At 36.8% G+C, this 20,580-nt stretch overlaps 1 protein-coding gene and 1 non-coding gene across 2 annotated transcripts in view; both read right to left on the bottom strand.

Moving 5' to 3' along the window:
* ITFG1 (integrin alpha FG-GAP repeat containing 1) overlaps window positions 1–20,580 on the bottom strand; it is a 337,289-nt gene that overhangs the window by 73,084 nt on the left and 243,625 nt on the right. Inside the window, exon 13 of the mRNA XM_021705838.2 lies at window positions 15,785–15,828. Coding sequence (XP_021561513.1) covers window positions 15,785–15,828 — 44 coding nt within the window. The remainder of the gene's footprint in view (window positions 1–15,784; window positions 15,829–20,580) is intronic.
* Window positions 9,681–9,787, bottom strand: LOC123323336. The gene has a single exon (XR_006539339.1). It is a non-coding gene; the product is annotated as a U6 spliceosomal RNA (small nuclear RNA).

A 20,580-nucleotide genomic window follows, 5' to 3' on the forward strand; every position in this document is an offset into this window, starting at 1 on the left:
ATAAGAATTATAAATGCACCTAAGAAGAGAGTTCCAAAATACATGAAGAATTGAGGGGAGAAAGAAATAATTCAACAATAATGGTTGGATACTATTATAATTATTAATATACCAGTTTCATTAGTGTATAGAATACAAAATGAAACATTCCTGTTTTCTACTACACATTTGTGAGAGGTTAAACTTTTTTCATGTATTTCAACCAAACAATAAAAAACTGAATGCAAAAAGAGACAGAAGAATCTTCTGTCTTCTATAATCCCAGATATTAGAGATTTGAAAAAAAATGTAAAGCAATGCCACTCTTTACTAATTTTTTAATTTGGAAAATATATTTTCTCATAAAATATAGGTATATTAACATATAATGGGTTTATTTTCATTTTTAAAGGAATTAATTAAAAACATTAACAATTATTTGTTTTAATTTCAAATAGAGTAATATTGATAATAACTCAAAGAAAAACTCTTCGGGGTCCTCAGACCAAGAAGTTTGAGAACCACTGTCTTATACTATATAAATAATGAGTAATTAAAATCCTACTTTGCCTTCCTCAGTTGAAATGATATGACTGATAACCTCTGCCTATAAGTCTTTTTGGTGTCTTACTCCATGTCATAGTGTTACACGTTTCAGAGTTTTTTTTTTTTTTCCCCACGATAGTGCCATTTAGCATTTGTATGAATGTTCAGTACAAAATGTACTAAAAATGATCATGCTTACACTGACTGCCAAGACATCTGAAGTAACTTTTACCTTGTGTCTCTTCTAATACAGTAGAGGTGCTAGGAGTATTGCTATATCTTTTACATAATGGGTTATATTAATGCTGGTCCAAAGAAAATCTCAATTTCGGGGAGTGCTTATTTGTATTATAATGGAATTTTCAATTTAAAAGGATTAAGAATTTCTGAAATAATGCCACTAGTTCACAAAAGAATTTATGCACACATCTTAAATTCTTTTTTTTTTTAAGATTTTTTATTTATTTATTTGACAGAGAGAGACACAGTGAGAGAGGGAACACAAGCAGGGGGAGTGGGAGAGGGAGAAGCAGGCTTCCTGCCGAGCAGGGAGCCCGATGTGGGGCTCGATCCCAGGACCCTGGGATCATGACCTGAGCCTAAGGCAGATGCTTAACGACTGAGCCACCCAGGTGCCCCCACATCTTAAATTCTTTATGTGAAACCTGAAAAGCTGATCTGCCAGGAGTCCAAACTATGGGAATATTAAGCAGCAAAGATGGTAACACAAATGTGAGTTTCATGTTAATTTCTTTCTCACACATCCCCTGCAATAGATTTTTGTTGTGCTATGGACTGAAAGTCTCCACCCAAAATTTCTATGTTGAAGCCTCAACCCCTAATGTGATTATATTTGGAAGGTAATTAGGGTTAGACAGGTCATGAAAGGTGGAACCCTGGAGACACCAAAGAGCTTGTTCTTGCTCTGTCTCCATGTGGTTGAACCTAGGAAAAGCCATATAAGACCAAGCAAGAAGGTGACCCCTGGCAAGCCAAGAAGAGAGCCTTCATCAGAACCTGACCATATTGGTGAGCAAAATTATTTTGATTAAAGCCAGAAATATTTATCAAGTTCTTTACTGTATTATAGGATTCTAAAGCTACATGAATAATTTATTGGCAAGAATGTATGTTTGAAATGAAATTCTACTTCTGAGTGTACATAATTACTGTGTAAGACAAAGTTGGCCTACAGTAAATCCCTTTTTAAAAGTCCAGTGCTGTGGTTCTCAAACTTTAGAAAGCATTGGAATCACCTGCAGTGACTGTTAAAATACAGATTCACTGGCTACACTCCAGATGTTCTTATTTCATATGTCTGGGTGAGGCCTGGGAATGTGCATTTCTTAAAATTGGAGAGATGCTGATGCCAGGAGTTTGGGGACCCCTCATTAAGACCCCCTGATCTACTGGGACTACATTTTGTACACCTTTTTGTACACATTTGCACACATAGTGTACATTTTGTACACTACCAATACAAATTGGTAGCTTGTCAGAGTATTTAGTGTAACCTAAACCTTTGTCTAATGATTGGATTTGATTGAATACAAGAGAATAAAACCATTGATTCAGTTGGATGCAGAAAAAACAATGTTAGAAACACTCCTTTCAACTGCTTGTAGTGGTGCAGAAAATTTTCTTGTTTTGGTTTGTTGTTTTTTTTTAGTAGCAATGCACCTTTCTTAACCAATACAAATTTTGCAAAGGAGTAAAATGAGGGTTCACAGACTTGAAAGGCAGTTGAAGATTCAAGTTGGGAATCATTAAGCTTTCTGAATTGTGTGATATAATCTGCAGTGTTTAGATTTACTTTAAATGATTTAGCTCTAAAAAGTATGATCTGAAAATATTTATTGTGTAAGTGCTTTCACATGGCGTATACTATTATGATATTAGCATACTTATTTTTCATCTGTAACTATAAAATAAAATAGCATGACCTTTTCCCCTTTTTTAAAATTTTTTTTAAACTTTTTTTTAAAGATTTTATTTATTCATTTGAGACACAGAGATACAGAGAGAGAGAGAGAGAGAGAGAGAGAGAGAGAGAGAGAGAGAGCATGAGCAGGGAGAGAGATAGAGGAGGAGGGAGAAGCAGGCTCCCCACTGAGCAGAGAGCCCGATGCAGTGCTCGATCCCAGGATGCTGGGATCATGACCTGAGCGGAAGGCAGATGCTTAACCATCTGAGCCACCCAGGCGCCCCTGACCTTTCCCTCTTAAGGGCAAACTTAAGGTTGTCTATCAGATAGGTATATAATGAAGTGTAGGATCTTGTTGGAATATGTGTGGGAGTAAAATTCCCTTGACAAACACAGAAGCAAGTGTAATACATCAGCAAATATGGATTATTTCAGCATTAAATAACCTTTATTAAATTTGTAAGCAAATTTTATTTTGCAAGTGATTTAAATTCAGAGAAAGAGAATAATCATGAAGAGGGGAGCACTTTTACCTTGAGCAATAAATACAGAGTATTTCAGATGAAAGAATCCTGTAGTTTATGCTCTGTTACAAAAGACGTTTAAGATTACTTGAAGGGAACATCTCCAAAAAGGCAAATATTTGATTAAATGAATATTTAGGGTGCTAGCTTAAAAAGTTTAGGTGGTCAGAACACTTAGCAAATCAGAGAAAGATGGAAGTATCTTTTACTTTCTATTGTTGTTATTCTAGCCCAGGAGTCTGCAAACTTTTCAATTATGTTGAACATAATTTTTATGAAATTCTAATGTTTAGAATGTTTTCCATATACATGGGATAAGGAAAAGGTACTTACTATACATGGGAATACTTTTTTTTTTCAAGATTTTATTTATTTGACAGAGAGAGACACAGCGAGAGAGGGAACACAAGCAGGGGGAGTGGGAGAGGGAGAAGCAGGCTTCCCGCTGAGCAGGGAGCCCGATGCGGGGCTCGATCCCAGGACCCTGAGATCATGACCTGAGCCGAAGGCAGACGCTTAATGACTGAGCCACCCAGGCGCCCTACATGGGAATATTTTTAACAATATATAAAGTAAGCAATCTCTTTTAACTTCCTATATTAAGTGAATAATTATGGAGTTCTTCACCATTTCATGAGTTTCTTCCTTTTTACAGTGAGACATCTAAGTTCCTGAGTTGAACAGAAAAAGGCCTAGGTTTTTGTGTTTTTTTCCCGTGGTTTTTAAGTGGTGGAAGCAGGCTGAGTCAGGGTGTAGGAATGGATCTGGTGATGCTTTTGTGGGTCTTTAGTTTCATTTGAATTTTCAAGATACAGTTTTGAGGATGTAACCTGTGGTAAGTGGTACAATAATCTTAGTTGTCTAAGTGCAAAGAGTTCTTCCTCAATGAAATGAAATGCATACTAGATTTTTAATAAAATGAACTGTTTTCTCTTTCAATTTTTTTCCCCTACAGAATGCATACTGAGGTCAACGTTCCCCACTACACATTCCCATGGAGACCTAATATCCAGGATTAGCAAGAATACAGTGTATTAAATGTCTTTTTTTTGAGTTGCCTACTTTCTTCAAAGACACTCCTGATTTGTTTTTGCTATGGACATTTGATTTCCTAAATAATCCAAATCCATTCTCCTCTCTCATGCTTTTACCCCATCTGCCCCTCTCCCATCCCCCATTTTTAACTACCTAAACTAGGTATGTTCTTCTAGTTATAAGGGCTCTGAACACTGGGTACTTTACTTTGAAGTGCTCATCATTCTTGTAATTCTTCATATGTCCTGGGATTGTGAATTCCATGAAGTTGGACACAATTTCTGATTTGTTCACTGCTACCTGCCCATGTTTTATAGCAGAACTGGATCATGAAGGAGGGATGTGGTTTTATAATGCAGGTCACAAGAACTTACCTCTTAGTAGCCTCAGAGCCTAGAGTTCATGTCAATAGCAGGCACTAAATAAATGACGGTTGGTACCTTTGCACATACTATTTTCCTCTACCTGGACTGCCCTCCTTCTGCTTCTGTACCTACTTAAAATCCTAGTCCTTCAAGACTCAAGTCACAGTCACCATGGAAGATTCTACATGTCGTCCATTTTACCACTCCAGAGGTTGCCACTGACATAGACTGTGATGTGAATGATAGCCTCTGGAGTTGTGCAATATAAAGGCCCCTCCCAACTCAAATGTTTCTTTCTACTAGCATGCTTTGCTGGATATAGACTGTGATCTCCATGAGGGCACTGATTTTTGTCTCATCTAGCACCTAGAACATAGCAAAAAGTGAATAAATATTTATTGAATACATGAATGACCTCCTCAGTCATAAAGAATCATTTGTCCTCTATGTCTTACACCTGTCCTTCCTTCCAGTTTGGCAATTTTTTGTGTGTGGAATGATGTCTATAAGTGCCTCATGATTATGACCCAGTTCCCAGTAATTCTGAACCTTCTCCTTTTTTATACTGGAATGTGAGGGTTTTAGAGAGCCTGTAATTATGACTGAAGGCATTATGCCACATCCACACACAGGCAGATCAACTCTCCAAAGAAATTTCTGGAAATTGGGGTGCCTGGGTGGCTTAGTCAGTTAAGCTTCTGATTGTTGATTTTGGCTTAGGTCATGATCTCAGGGTTGTGAGATTGAGCCCTGCATGGGGCTCTGTGCTGGGTGTGGAGCCTGCTTAAGGTTCTCTCTCTCTCCCTTTCCTTCTGCCCGTCTTCCCACTTCCTCACTAAAAAAAAAAAAAAAAAAAAAATCTGGAAATTGTGCACAACCATGTTTTAATGTGGCCTGGAAATTTCACCTCAGGGTGTGGTACATGCAGTTTTGGTCACAAACCATGGTTGCTGAGTACTGTTTTGAAAGTGAAGGCTCTAGAAACTTGGATAGGAAGCATGAATAAGCCCTAATGGAGGACAGTTACACTCAGAGGCTGCCAGCCCAGCCCCAAACATAAGGTACACCATGAGGCATTGATGGTTTCACTTGTTTGAAAGGGTGGTGTCCCATGTTTTGAAGAGTTGGGGGAAGGGAGGGACTGTGTCATAAGCTTGGGTGACCAAACTTTATATTTTCAGCAGAGATATCTGAGATATGTGATTTTATGTTCTGTGTGTTTTGGGGTCTCAGTTCATACAGGAGAATTTATTCTCTTGCATTCACTTTTACATCAGTCTCAGTTTTCGTTTTTATTTTTAAGGCAGAAACATTTTTGTGGAAAACATTTCATAAATTGATTTAATAAATTTTGGCAGGAAAAAATTAAGACATTAGCTATTCCTATGGAATGCTGAGTCCTGTACCCCATCTAGTAAGTTCACTTTCTGTGTGAAAATCTTAGTACAAATCTCTCACATTGTCCTATCTTTCCTTTTAAATGTCATGTATGATATTTGTTTGAAAGAATTCAGAGAAGTTAAATTAAGAAATAATAGTGATCTTTCAATTTTTCCATACTCCCAGTAATCAAGGACTATATTTGGGTCATTTTTCTTGTTCTAGAATGTGTCATATTGATGCAATGCAGTTTGGGTGTTGTATTATACAGATTCTTTTAAACTAACTGTCCTCTGTATGCCTGTTGACTTATATAAAATCAGGGTTAGAATACATCTTTTTTCTTCATAGATTATCTTTTTCAGTAGCCTAGACAAATCTTGGGGTTTTTATGTCAGTGTGAAGTACCTGATTATCTAAGGATTTGTTTCAAAGTTTTGGTTTCTACAATGGAGACCAAGTACATTCGTCATTGGCTCTGGATGGCAAAACTGGAAGAACTTGTAAGACATATTATGTTAGATGAAAATCAGTATTAGGCTTAATTATGCACTAAAATTTATGATTCTAAAGTATTAGAAAAATAGCTGACTTACAGTATGGTCTTTATTTTTCTTAAAGGCAATTTTTTGTTTACCTTGTTTGTGTTTTTTATAAACATGGATATTTATAAACATGGATATTTTTATAAACACAGATATTTATAAACATGGATATCTTCATTAGTGTTAATTGTATTGCCCAATTTAGTTCAATATTGAATTTTTTGTATTGTTTCTTACTCATTTCTTCAAGACATTAAATTCCAGAAATTATTTTCTTAAATTTTGGTTATTTTCCTGTTAAAGCTGCAAGGTATTTTCCCTTTGTAAAGGACTATAAAAAGACATTAAATGCAGGAAATGTTTATGTCATTTTTTTTTTTTTCTATCCTTGGTACAGGAAACATGATATTACCACTGTCAGGTGTAATAAGATAAAGGCAAATACTTAGAATTAAAGGTAGAATGATATTTAAAAAAATATCAAATCTGTTGTGATCACTAAATATTTGTTGTAGCAAAGGCTGGTGTCTTTTAAGATGGGGAGGTAAAACAGTATCAATTCAGATAATTCGCTTAATCAAAATAAAGGCAAAAGAGAAACATACTTGGCTTATACTTTCTTACACTATTCCTACACAGAACAAATAAAAGCCTGAGAATATTTCTGATTGAAAAGATGAAAAAAATGTTAAAGACATCTTGTTCTGCTACATATATTATCAATCTGTTTGTAGTAACAACTGGAACATCTGTGTCTCATAATGAGGTATCTCTGAGAACATAAATAAGGGATGTTTTCCCTTTATATCAGGCCTTTGCAGAATGCATTTCTCTTGTGAATAGCTTGTAATTTATTCTCCAAATGTTCAAACTTAATAATGAATATGTGATTGTGGTTAAGAGGTGGTATGGTAAATTTATCAATGAAGTCCTATTAAAAAAAGCAAACCAAATTTTAGGAAAAGCTCATTTATTCATACATAAATATTTCTTGTGCTACTATGTGTCAGGCCACTGTGTTAGGGAGCTAATTAGGACAGAATAATAAACAAGACCCAGTCTCTCTTTTTCAAGAACTGAACACAGATAATTCACCAACTTACAGAATAGAACTGGTAAGTAGCAGGACCACGCTAAGAAACAATAGGTGTGTCCAATCCTGTGTCATTGGGGAGCCCAGGAATCAGAGGAAATACTGTCTGAAAGCTGACCTGAAGGTCACATGAAGGAATCTAGGAGAAGGTAGAGAAGAGGAGGATTCGGGGTAGAGAAACAACATGCAAGAGGCTGGAGATGAGACAGCATGGCAGAACACAGCAGTACACAGTTGGGAGTGGGTGTGAAGAGGAATGACAAGGGGTAAGGCTGGATAAGTAAAGAAAATCTCTGTCTCAACAAATTAGGTATGGGCCATTTCCCAAGGACAAAGAAAAGCTGCTAAAGGCTTGTATTTCAGAAAGACCACTGTGGTGCCTTTTTGAAGGATGGCTCGGATAACTCTAACTGTCAGGCAAGAAAGGATGGTGGCCTGGACTAAAAGATGGTGGGATAGACAGAAGGGAGAGTTAAGGGTTGAGAACAATAATCTAGTAGATCTGGGGGGTAAGGGAAAGGAAAAAGTAACCAAGATAGGGAACATGGGAAGTGGACTGAGTTTTTGTAAGACACTCAGACATACTCAGGAGAGATGGCTGGAAGTAATCAGTATCCAAATGGCAAAAAAACCCCCAAAACAAAACAAAAAACACCAAGCAGGGAAGAGGTTGAGAAAACTTAAAGAATATAACGTAGAGTGAGAAGAGAACTTAGAGGGCGCCTGGGTGGCTCAGTCGGTTAAGCATCTGCCTTCGGCTCAGGTCATGATCCCAGGGTCCTGGGATCGAGCCCCGCGTCAGGCTCCTTGCTTAGCGGGGAGCCTGCTTCTCCCTCTCCCTCTGCCTGATGCTCCCCCTGCTTGTGCTCTCTCTGTGTCAAATATATAAATAAAATCTTTAAAATAAATAAATAAAAAAAAAAAGAAGAGAACTTAGAATGAAAGCCTGAGAAGCACCAATATTTAAAAGGTGGGCAGAGGAAATATCCATAAAGGAACTGGGAGAATGGCCAGAGAGGTGGAAGCGGAGCTAGGAGGGGTGAATGTAAAGGAAGCCGAGGAAAGGGGAGTGTCAGGAGAATCAAATGCAGGTCAAATGCAAGATTACAACAGTGGGCTAAGGATATCGAAGTAAGTAATTAGAGAGACCCAATGGTGGACAACTTAAGTTTGGCTGGGAAGAGAAAACAGATTAAGTTGTAGCTGGAGAGGATGTGGGGTTTTAGAAGGTATGCATAGATGCTCTTATGGATAGAAGAGATTTGGGCACTCCTTAAATGCTGAAGGGAAGGCAACAACAGAGAGGCAGAGGTTGAATACACAGGCCAGGGTGAATAAACAATGGAATGAGGTCCCTGAGAAGGATGTGAGACCCACAGCATAAATGATACATTGATTAGTAAAAAGAAATAGCAAAAGGGATGGGTGTATGGATAAAGGGATTACATTTAGTGCCATAGAAGACAACTGACATTGTTAAGTACAAGGCCCTGTGCTAATGTTCTAGGACATACTGGCAGGCAAAATAGATCCTTCCTCTGCCCTCATGGAGCACTTAAAAGGAATATGCATAGATTCTTTTTGTATATAGAGGATTAAAGGACTATTTCCAAACCCTTTGTTCAATGGAAGAGTATTCATATGCCTGCTTATAGACTCATAATGTATAAAGTGGGAAAAGTCACCACCAGGCTTTGGGTAAAAGAATTAGCAGGTGACAGAGAAAGAAGCTACATAATCTCCACTAACATAGAGTATGTTATACTGAAGATAAAAGATTCGAAAAATTAGTTTGGTATTTAAAGAGAAAAACCAGGAAATAGGAATATAAATATTCTTTTGATTCGCAGATGTTTATGTCAGCTTTCACTAAAAATATTAATATCTTTCATCTCCATATTTCATAAACTTATGATACATACTTACATGATAAGAAAAAGTCAAAAATTCAAGTAGACCACTAGTTTTGAAGGCAAACAGAACACCAGCATTTCTCAAATATCTGGAACTCATTATCCTTACTAAAACAGGGATATTATAGAGGCACAGAAATAACCATTTACCATTGACAAATAATAGCAGACACACTTTTTGACTACTTATTGTGTATTAGGTCTCTATTATGATTTGCCTACATTAATTCTCCTAATAAAAACCTTAGGAGGGAGTGTGGCAGGCAGAATAATGGTCCCCTCAAGATGTTTTCATCCTAATTCCCAGAACCTGCTGATAAACTTATATTGCAAAAGGGAATCTGCAGATGTGACTAAGGACTTTTGTTCTTCTCTTAAGAACATGGAACGCTTCACGAATTTGCATGTCACCCTTGCGCAGGAGCCATGCTAATCTTCTCTGTATCGTTCCAACTTTAGTGTATCTGCTGCTGAGGCTAGCACACATGATCAAGGATCCTGAGATGGAGAGGTTATCTTTGATTATTCAGGTGGGCCCAATGTAATCATTTAGGGTCCTTAAAAGTGAATGAGGAAGGCAGGATGGGTTAGGGTCAGTGATCTGAAGATACTACATGGCTGGATTTGGAGATGGATAGAAGGGCCATGAGCCAAGGAATGTAGGTGGCCTTGAGAAGTGAAAGGCAAGGGAATGGATTCTCCCTAAAGCCTCCAAAGGGAGTCCTGCTCAGTGAAGCGTATTTGGGCACTTGACCTCTAGAAGTGTAAAAGAATATATTTGTGTTGTGTTTTAAGCCACTAAGTTTATGATAATTTGTTACAGCGGCAATAGTAAGCTAACATAAATGGGTATAATTAGTTCCCCCATTATATAGATGTGGAGAATGAGGCTTAACAAGAGTTAAATAACTTTCCCAAAGTTACTTAAGATAGTTGAAGAGATTCTGATTTTATATTCTTATTTTCCCTTTGAAGTAGGAAGCAAGGTCAATTACTGAGAACTGGAAGTTGGGGATGGATGTAAGAGGAGACTGGAAAGGATACAAAATAGTTCTTATGAAAAATGGGAGTTTCTGGTCTAATATGTAACGTCCTTATCTTAGAGATACACAGGGCAGAATTTACAGAATATAGGATATGATGGATTTGCCTTAAAATAACCTAAGGGGGGCTGTGAATGGAATTAGTAGGTGAGTATGTATGATGACAGTGTTGAAACTGGTTGGTAGTATGGGCACAAGGAATTTTATTAATCTATACTTTTGTAGATGTTTAAAATTTTTCAAAAAAAAGTAAAAAAAATGTCAAGGTAAAGAGCAATAAATGACACAAAGGAAGATATATTGATAAAAGCTGTGAAGTAACATGGACAAGAACAACTTTTAAAATTAAGCAACAGAGGACCTATCAGTGGTGACTGAGAAAAAGTGGGATATGGGAATGAGGGTCAGGGAAGGTGAGAAAGAGGGATAAGGGGCACAAAAATTTTCGTTATGATATATATTTCATTATATTGGTATTTTTTATATATATCCATTTAAATATATGTAGTGTATATATATGTACAATATATACATAACATCAAACTGAATATGATCATTATGTACAGTTTATTGCATGTCAAATTATACTGCAATAAAGCTGTAAGAAATAAAAATAAAGCAATACTGGGGGCGCCTGGGTGACTCAGTCGTTAAGTGTCTGCCTTTGGCTTAGGTCATGATCCTAGGGTCTTGGGATCGAGCCCTGCATTGGGCTCCCTGCTTGGCAGGGAGCCTGCTTCTCCCTCTTCCTCTGCCTGCCACTCCCCATCGTGCTCTCTCTCTGTCAAATAAATAAATAAAATCTAAAAAAAAAAAAAATAAAGCAATACTGGTAAAAATGCAAGGAGTTTCTGGTCGGACATGTAAAGAGCTTGAAGTCATGACTCCTGTCCTCACAAAAGCAACAAAAAAAGCTGAAGAAAGTAAAAAGCAACTCTCCTTAGATTCAGAGAACCAGGTCACAGGGCAAACTGCTACCCTGAAAACGGGAGAGAGGGGTGGATACAGAGAATCAATCACAGCTTACTGGGAGCGGAGGCCTAGAAGCAGGAGCCTGAAACTGGAGCCAGTATGCTAGGACACTTAAACTGTAATTGAGAAATTGCTGGAAGCTCAATATGAACTAGCTTGAGAATTCAAAACTCTGGGGGAGGGAAGGAAGCAGTCTTAGAGGAGGCCCACATAAAAGTTTTACCTCCAGAATTCCACCAGATTCTTGGGGGAAGACTGGAAAACAAAACAACTCTCATGCTTCTAGCATACGAAGGGGAAGTAAGCATTCTGAAATATGCCCAGATCTCTTTATTCTTAACACCTTGCCCTCAGGGGAAAACTATTACCAAAACTTTACCAAAGCTTAAGTGACTTGGGTTCTACCAAAACCTTTCCAACGTGGAGGGAAAGGAAATGCCTAACTTTAGCCCCCTCTCACCTTCCTGTCCTGTCTTAGGGGGAGGGGAAGCTAAGAAGCACTTGAGAACGTCACATCCCAGGGACACAGGCTCACTAAAAGTCCAAGACCCAATCACAGGACTATAGGATGCATATTCTACCCCTGTTCCTTATCACCACATCAATGGGCTCGTGTCTATTAATGGGATTACAGCTAAAAGAATTGCAAGCCTCAGACTCTGTTTAAGTATAAGTTTGTAGGGAAACACAAAGACAACAGGGGAGACAAAAAGCCAATTTAGAAAAATGCTGCCTCTGAGAGCACAGCTACCACAAACAGAAAATACAGTTGTTAGAGTTATCCTCGCCAGATAGACATAAAACCTCATAATAAAGGCCCATCTGCGTCAGTTCTGGCTTTCAACAGAAGATTTCAAGGCATGCTAAAAGGCAGAAAACAAAGTTTGAATAGAGAAAGCAAGCATTGGTACCAGACTCAGTTATGGCAGGAATGTTGGAACTATCAGACCAGAAATTTAAAATAACTATGATTAATATGTTAAGAGCTCTCCTGGAAGAAGTAGACAAAATGCAAAAATAGATTAATATAAGCAGAGAGATGGAAACTCTTTTTTTTTTTTTTAAAGATTTTATTTATTTATTTATCAGAGAGAGAGAGATCACAAGCAGGGGGGAGCGGCAGGCAGAGGGAGAAGCAGGCTCCCTCCTGAGCAGGGAGCCCGATGCGGGACTTGATCCCAGGACCCTGAGATCATGACCTGAGCTGAAGGCAGAGGCTTAACCAACTGAGCCACCCAGGCGTCCCGAGATGGAAACTCTTAAGAATCAAATAGAAATGATACAAATAAAATACTATAATAGGAATGAGGAATGCCCAGACACAGATGAACAAAGAATCAGTGAGCTTGAAGATCAACAGAAACTTCCAAAACTGAAACACACAGAGAAAAACTAATGAAAACAAGAAAAATACCTAAAAATCTATACCTATGCATATCATATTCAATCAGCAGAAAACCAAAGACAAAGAGAAAATCCTGAAAGTAATCAGAGAAAAAGAATGGGAGGAAAGAGGACTAGGAATCTATATAAGACTGATACAATTAAGAATGCTTGTTTCAGGGGCGCCTGGGTGGCTCAGTCGTTAAGCATCTACCTTCGGCTTAGGTCATGGTCCTGGGGTCGTGGGATAGAGCCCCACATCTGGCTCCCTGCTCTGCGGGAGGCCTGCTTCTCCCTCTCCCACTCCCCCTGCTTGTGTTCCCTCTCTTGCTATGTCTCTGTCAAATAAATAAATAAAAATCTTAAAGAAACCCCCCCCACCTTAGTATTTATATTTAAAAAAAAAAAGAATGCTTATTTCAGGTTGAAGACCATGAACCAGTTGTGGTACCAATATGCGAAGCTGTTTATTTTTTTCCTTCAGAAATGCCCAGGAGCCTAGATCTAGTACTGAACAAGGGAGATAGCTGGACTAACCCAGGGCTGTAATTCTGCTAGGCAGGCATAGTGGAAGGAGAGTGCTTTATGGGAGTTAAAAGCAATGGCAGGAGTGAGGCTCTGTATGGCAGCTAAAGGAGGAAGGTAAAGGCAAGAGGTCAAGAGACTAATGGTCTTAAAGATGTACAGGTATAGTAACAGGAGAGGGCTGGGAAAATAGGTTCTGGTCAGATAGCTGAATGGACGGCATTATAATTTCAAAAGTAAAATACTTCTGGTAGATAAGGTCCAGAGTGTGGCCTGAGATTCTCAAAATGGAGATGAAGGAATTTGAGTGGGATTGGTTTCTGACTTGAATAATTCTTTCCTCTCTCCATGTATCAGATAGGTTGCCTGAATCAGGTGGGAGCATACTGGCAGCAGAAGAGCTATTCAACTCATAAATCAACTCAAGTGGTAAAGAATATCACATTAGATGCATTTACCCTCTTAGTCTCACACAGGGTCATACCTAAAATAATACTTTCTGCCATGATCAAGTGGATCTAATGTCAGTATGAAGAAGGCCCACTTTTTCATAAAATAATAATAATTTTACAAGTGGGCACACATTTGATATATGGAAAACTGGGGAAGTATAGTGTGTATTTGTTTCTTTTAGGTTGTCATAAAACTGTGATCTTTGATATCAGTGGGGAAGGAAAATGATCTATGAGAAGGCAGTTCAACAGGATCTGAACTTCAAAGAAAGTAATAAATGAACGAATGGGAGGCAGATGTGTCACCTGCAAAAAAGCCCAAAGGCGCTGGACTGTTAGTGTAATCATTGTAAGAACAGCTCTGCATGCTGAATTTTACTTACATGGCTTTCTAAATGATTCTGTTCTCCCTACAATTAAAATTCCTTTTAAGATAAAGAGAATGGAAGCATTATTGATCTTAGAAGTATAACCTGCCTTATCATGCAACCTTTCCTATCACCTTTTCTGCCAGAACTTGTGGGTAAAATGAGTGGGTTCCATTTCAATGTTTCAAAGTTCTTTGTTTGATCATGTAATGAATATGGTCAATGACAGAAAGGAAGAGGAACAAAAGGTCTGAACATTTCACAGACTGGGTAGACAATACCTAAATAACCAAATTAATTTTAGCCTCTGATGAATTACATCTACACTTTAAAAAATTTTAAAAAACAGACTTTATTTTTTAGAGCAGTTTTAGATTCACAGCAAAATTAAGGGGCAAGTACAGAGATTTCCCCTATATCTTCTGCATTCCCCTCCCCATAGTCTCCCCCACTATATATCTACCTTTTTATAATGATATGAAAGCGGATGGATTTGACCAGGCACTTACATACATTCATAATGGATATGGTGGTGCATTGTCTAGATTTTATCTTCAGGACTGAGGCACTTATTTCCTGAGCTGCTCCAAGTGTTGGCTGATGAGAGTTCACAGCTGGGTTCCCACCTGGAAACTGTTTTCGGCCAAAGGGAGCTGGCTCCTACCAATTATAAACCTTTCCTGGGGACTGCATGCACGCAGTGTCTGACTGATAGAGGAATACAAAGGCCTGGCTCCTCTGCCTCTATTTGGGCCATCTCTGAAGGGCCATCCTAGCTTCACAGCTCCCCATGCATCACAGACCAACTTCTTCTGCTAATCTTCCTTTCTTTCTACTTCATAGCTGTTGCTCCTGAGTTGAGTCTAAATTCAGTCTCTGCATGCAAATCTGGGTCAGGGTCTGTTTCCATGTGTCTTAAATATGTAATTTCCCAACCATACACACAATGTTGGTCATGTAGTGCTTAACTGGGGTAGTAAAAGTATGATGCTATTATCAGAACATCTAACATCATTCTAGTTCCACTCCTTAATAGCTCTATGACTTTGGGCAATTTAATTTTTCTGAGCCTCAGTTTCCTCATCTTTACATGGAAGTAATTCCTTATGAAACAATGGTTACTATGAGGACCGAAGCAGGGATATACCAACACATGTGGGAGCATGCATACACACACACACTCAAAATATAATGTAATATTCTTACGATTTACATGAACTGGCAATTTCAAAAACTAAGCCTAATTATTTTTACACTTCGTTATTTCACTGAAACATTCCATTAGACAGTAAGTCAATATTAAGACTATACAAAAAAAAAATTCATTGTCTACTATATGCTTGACCCTGTGCTATGTACCATGTATACAAAGATGAGAGCTTTCTTGACCTCAAGGGATTCCAGTCTAGGGTAGAGAGGCATTTAATACAAACAGAAGTGAGTTCAAGTATTATATATGCCAAAATGGCAGTAGTATGCCCAGAAATAATGGGAGGGGTGCTTATTTTTCCAAGGTATCAGAAAAGGCTTCATAAAGGAGGTGAACCTTGAGGTGAGAGTTTTTTAGACAAGGTATCTTATTCCTTGTAAAAAGTAAAGTTCTTTTGAGCACTGAAGGATACTTTAGTCACTTCTAAATAATAACAATTTGAGTGTAACCTATAACTATTTTGTGTATATATACTATGCAGGGAATTTTCACAGAAAATATTACAACTGAGAATTAAGTTTACTTACTGTTATCTTACGAGGACAGTCATTAGAACAGAGACCACTGAGAACTGTGGAAAAATAAGAAAAGGCCATTATTACTGTTATAGCCTAAGCTTATATTTAAAGTGAACTCTAATTTCCCCCCCCTATAATCTATTAATATGCTCTACTGAGTCATAATCACAAGCAGAAACCAATTCAATTCCTTTAGATATGAGTAAATCAAGTTTCTGTTGTTTACTTTATACCGATATTTTAAAAGCATTTATTAAGCAGTTAAGATACTGTTTTGTGAAATATATAGGTGAGATAATTAATTAGAGTCACATCATACCATACCTACCATTAGTTCTATTTTCCAAGTGGTTAGCTAAATTCCAAGGATGACTTAGATTCTGACAGAGAAGTGCCAAATGCAAACCAATTAAAATGTATACTGAGAAAAACACATTTAGCATTCTGTATCTCAAATTAGATTTTTTCCACTTATCTAGTCAAAGTTTCTGGGTCAAAGATTTTGGGCACCCTTGATAACTATTATGGAGAACACAACTATAAAAGAATTGATGGGTTTATAACAAGTATACAAAAATAATTTAACGACACGTTTATCCTATAATCACCAAAAAAGGAAAGGTTAGAATGTCTGAATATTCTTTGTATAAGTAACAGTTTTGAAATATAATTTTATTACCATCCCTTCATGTGAAGTGCCATCTTTGAAGGAAGTGGACATTATATGCTATTAAGTATTCTATATGTTATGCATTAAAGAGAGATGGCTGACATTTGTGCTCAGTAAGCATGAATTATCTCAATAATAATTATAAATATTTGTTAATTCAAACATATTCATAGGAAAAAGGTATCTTACATTTATTTATATTCTATGAATGTGAAATGACAATCATTATAACAGAAATACTTAGGCTGGGCATATAAAGTATAGACAAAGTTTATAAAGTATATATAAAGTATATACAAAGACACCAAAAAAATGAGCATGATATACTTCATCACAAAGGAAGATACCTGCTCATTTGCTATAGTACAATTACACGAACTACAATCTGAGGAAACATTGAAATAAATGTTTTACATTTGCAAAACAGTTTTCAGTGTTTAAGTTTCTTACCCAGCACAGTACCTGGTTCTCACTCTTTTATTCTCCCAGCTTTCCATGACCTAATTTCTCCCTCTCCTTTGTTTCTCTTCCCTGAACTCCAGGCAGATATTGGTACTTCTTTTTTTCTTGTCACAAAATATTTTCATAAACTTAATTTAAACAATATCTTGCTGAATAATTTTCTCACAAGTCTATCTTTGTACTAGTATGTAAGCTCTGCATCATTTTATTATTTTCTCAGGTCTAACCCAATGTATTTGCTCAATAAGTACTTGTTGAAGGAGGAAAAAGATGGATTATTCAATAAATGGTACTGGATAATTGGCTACTTGGAGGAAAATAAAGTTAGACTTTAATTCAACACAAAAAATTACATTTGGCAAGGACACAAATAATATAAGGAACTCTTATATTTTAATAATAGAAAGACAACCCAATTAAACAATGGGCAAAGGATCTGAATAGGCATTTCTCCAAAGAAGATATAGAGATATACAAAGCTCATGAAAAGATGTTCAGCATCATTAGCAATCAGGGAAATGGGAACCAAAATCACAACGCAATGCACATTTGCAACATCCAAGAGGTGGAAGTAACCCAAATAAATGTCTGAAGAATGAGTGGAAATAAATAAAATGCGGTATATATATATGCAATAGAACATTATTTGGCTTTAAAAAGAAATCCTGTCACATGTTACAACATGGATGAAACTTGAGGACATTATGCTAAGTGAAACAAGCCAGTCACAAAAAGACAAATACTGTATGATTCCATTTATATAAGGTATCTAAAGTAGTCACATTCATACAAACAAAAAGTAGAATGGTGGTTCCCAGGGGCTAAGGGTGAGGAGAAGAGAGGTGGTTGTTAAATGGGTATAGAGTTTCAGATTTGCAAGATGAAAAAGTTCTGGAGGTCTGTTTCACAACAGTGTGAATATATGTAACATTACTGACTGCACATTTAAAAATGGTTAAGATGGTAAGTTTTATTTATTTATTTTTTAAAAAGATTTTATTTATTTTGACACAGAGAGAGAGACAGCAAGAGAGGGAACACAAGCAGGGAGAATGAGAGAGGGAGAGGCAGGCTTCCCGCTGAGCAGAGAACCTGATGTGGGGCTTGATCCCAGGACCCTGGGATCACGACCTGAGCCGAAGGCAGATGCTTAACGACTGAGCCACCCAGGCGCCCCAAGAGGTAAGCTTTATGTTATGTGTTTTTTTTTTAACCACAACAAAAAACTGGTTAAGATGGTAAAAAAACAAAACAAAATGAAATAAACTCCGAAGATAACATTTCACACCCATTAGGATGGGTATAATCAAAAAGTCAGATAATAACCAATGTTGGTGAGGATGTAGAGAAATGGGATCCCTCACACGTTTCTGGTGGGGATGTAAAATGGTCTAGCTGCTTTGGAAAACAATCTGGCAATTCCTTAAAAGGGTAAACACAGAGTTCCCATTTAACCCAGCAATTCCATTCCTAGGTATATCTCAAGAGATATTAAAATAGAGAAATTAAAATATATGTCCACATGAAAGCTGTACATTAATGTTCACAGCAGTATTATTCATAATAGCCAAAATTCATCAACTGATGAATGGATAAACAAGATGTAGTATATTCATATAATGGAATATTATTTGGCAATACGACATGGATGATCTTGAAAACATTATGGTAAGTGAAAGAAGTCAGTCACAAAAGACCATACTTTATATGATTCCATATATAGGAAATGTCTGGGACAGCCAAATCTATGGACACAGAGAGTAGTGGGCCTAGGGCTGGGGTGGGTTGGGGTGAGAATAGGGGATTGAAGGTGATTACTAAAGGGTATGGGGGTTTCTTTTGTGGTAATAAGCATTTCTAAAATGGATTGTGGTGATGGTTGCACAATTCTGTGAATATGCTCAAAGCCACTGAAGTGGGTGAATAGTATGGTATGTGAATTATATCTCAAAGCTGTTACAATACAAAGAGACATAAAAATTTACAAAACTAATGACAAGGGGGTAAACTTCCTTTTAAACAAACATTACAAAGCCATACTATTGCTCATATACAAAGAGCTTCTAGGTATGCGTTCAAAGATGATAATCCAATAGAAAACAAAGGATATCAAGAAGCAATATCCAGAAGAGAAAATGCAAATAATTGAAGACATAAACAAAAACATTCAACCTCACCAGTCAGGGAAAAAAAAAAAATCAATTTTATACCTAACAGGCAAAAAAGAGAAGACCAAGAAAAATGTCTGTAGGAAAAACAATAAAATCAAAGATAAATGACAAACTGGGAAAAATATTTGCAGCACATAAAACAAAGGATTAACTTCCCTAATATATACTACAGTGCATTTATAAATGAGACAATGAAAAAAGACAAGGACTAAATTTGTAGAAATAAAAATACACATGACTCTTAGACATATGAAAAGATGCTGAACTTTACTCAGCATAAGAAAAATGCAAAATAAAAGAGAAAATACCCTTCACTTACGTGATTGGCAAAAGCAAGAAGTTTAATAACCCATTGGTTGGTGAAGGTGTTAGGAAATACGCATTCTTATATACTGTAGATAAAAGGGTAAATTGATACAATTTCTATGAAGCGACATCTGTTAAAATAAAAAAATGTATACTATAAAGTTCAAAACCAGGCAGAATTAATCTGTGGTGTTGGAAATTAAAACAGTGGTTACTTTTAGGCAAAGTGGGTTAGTAACTAACAGGGGAACATGAGGAAGCTTCTGGTTGCTGGTTATATGTGTTTCTTGATCTGGGTGTAATTACATGGGTACATTTTATTTTGTGAAAATTTACAGGCTTGTGTACTTAGGTATACTTTTCTGTATGTCTATTTCAATAATTGTTTATTTAAAACATTCACACATTATTTTTTAATAATGTCATATTTAGAAATTTATCCTACAGGATATTCACTGTGGCATTATTTATAATAACAACAACAAGGGATTGAATAGCCTTGATATCTTTTTAGAAGAACTCATTAAATTATGTTGTATCCATACTACATGGTACTATTCAGTAGTTAAAATATTGAGGCAGTTCTAGATTATACTGCTGTGGTATAATCTCCAAGATATGTTGTTAAGTGAAGAAAGCCTAGAACCATCATTTATGTAAAATAAAAGTATATACACATATATGCTTGTATATACATAAAATATTTTGGAGAAACACAAAAAAGTTGTCTTTGGGAAAAGGAATTGGACCAGTGGGAGATGGGTGAAAGGGAGACCGACTTTTTACTATTTACTCTTGTATTTTTTTCATAATTGGCATGTATTACTTATCTTAAAGACCAAATTTATTAATGAAATAAAAATTTAGAGCTCTCAGATGAATAGGTACTGAATTGGACAGTGTCATATGCTGGTGGGAATGTAAATGCCTGTATCTTTTGGGAATGGTAATTTGGTATTATTTATTAACATTAAAAACACAGCCCCTCAACTCACTGATTTCATGTCTGTGAAATATTGGAAACCACCTATGTATCTACTGAGACAAAATACTAGGTAAATTGTGGAACATGTACAGTGTTATGGAATGACATGGAGCTATTAAAAGAATGAAGGACATCTGGGCTCTTTCTATATTCTGGCTATTGTGGACATTGCTGCTATAAACATTGGTGTGCATGTGTTCCTTCGAATCAC

Source organism: Neomonachus schauinslandi, chromosome 16, assembly GCF_002201575.2.
Source record: "Neomonachus schauinslandi chromosome 16, ASM220157v2, whole genome shotgun sequence".
Lineage (NCBI taxonomy): Eukaryota > Metazoa > Chordata > Mammalia > Carnivora > Phocidae > Neomonachus > Neomonachus schauinslandi.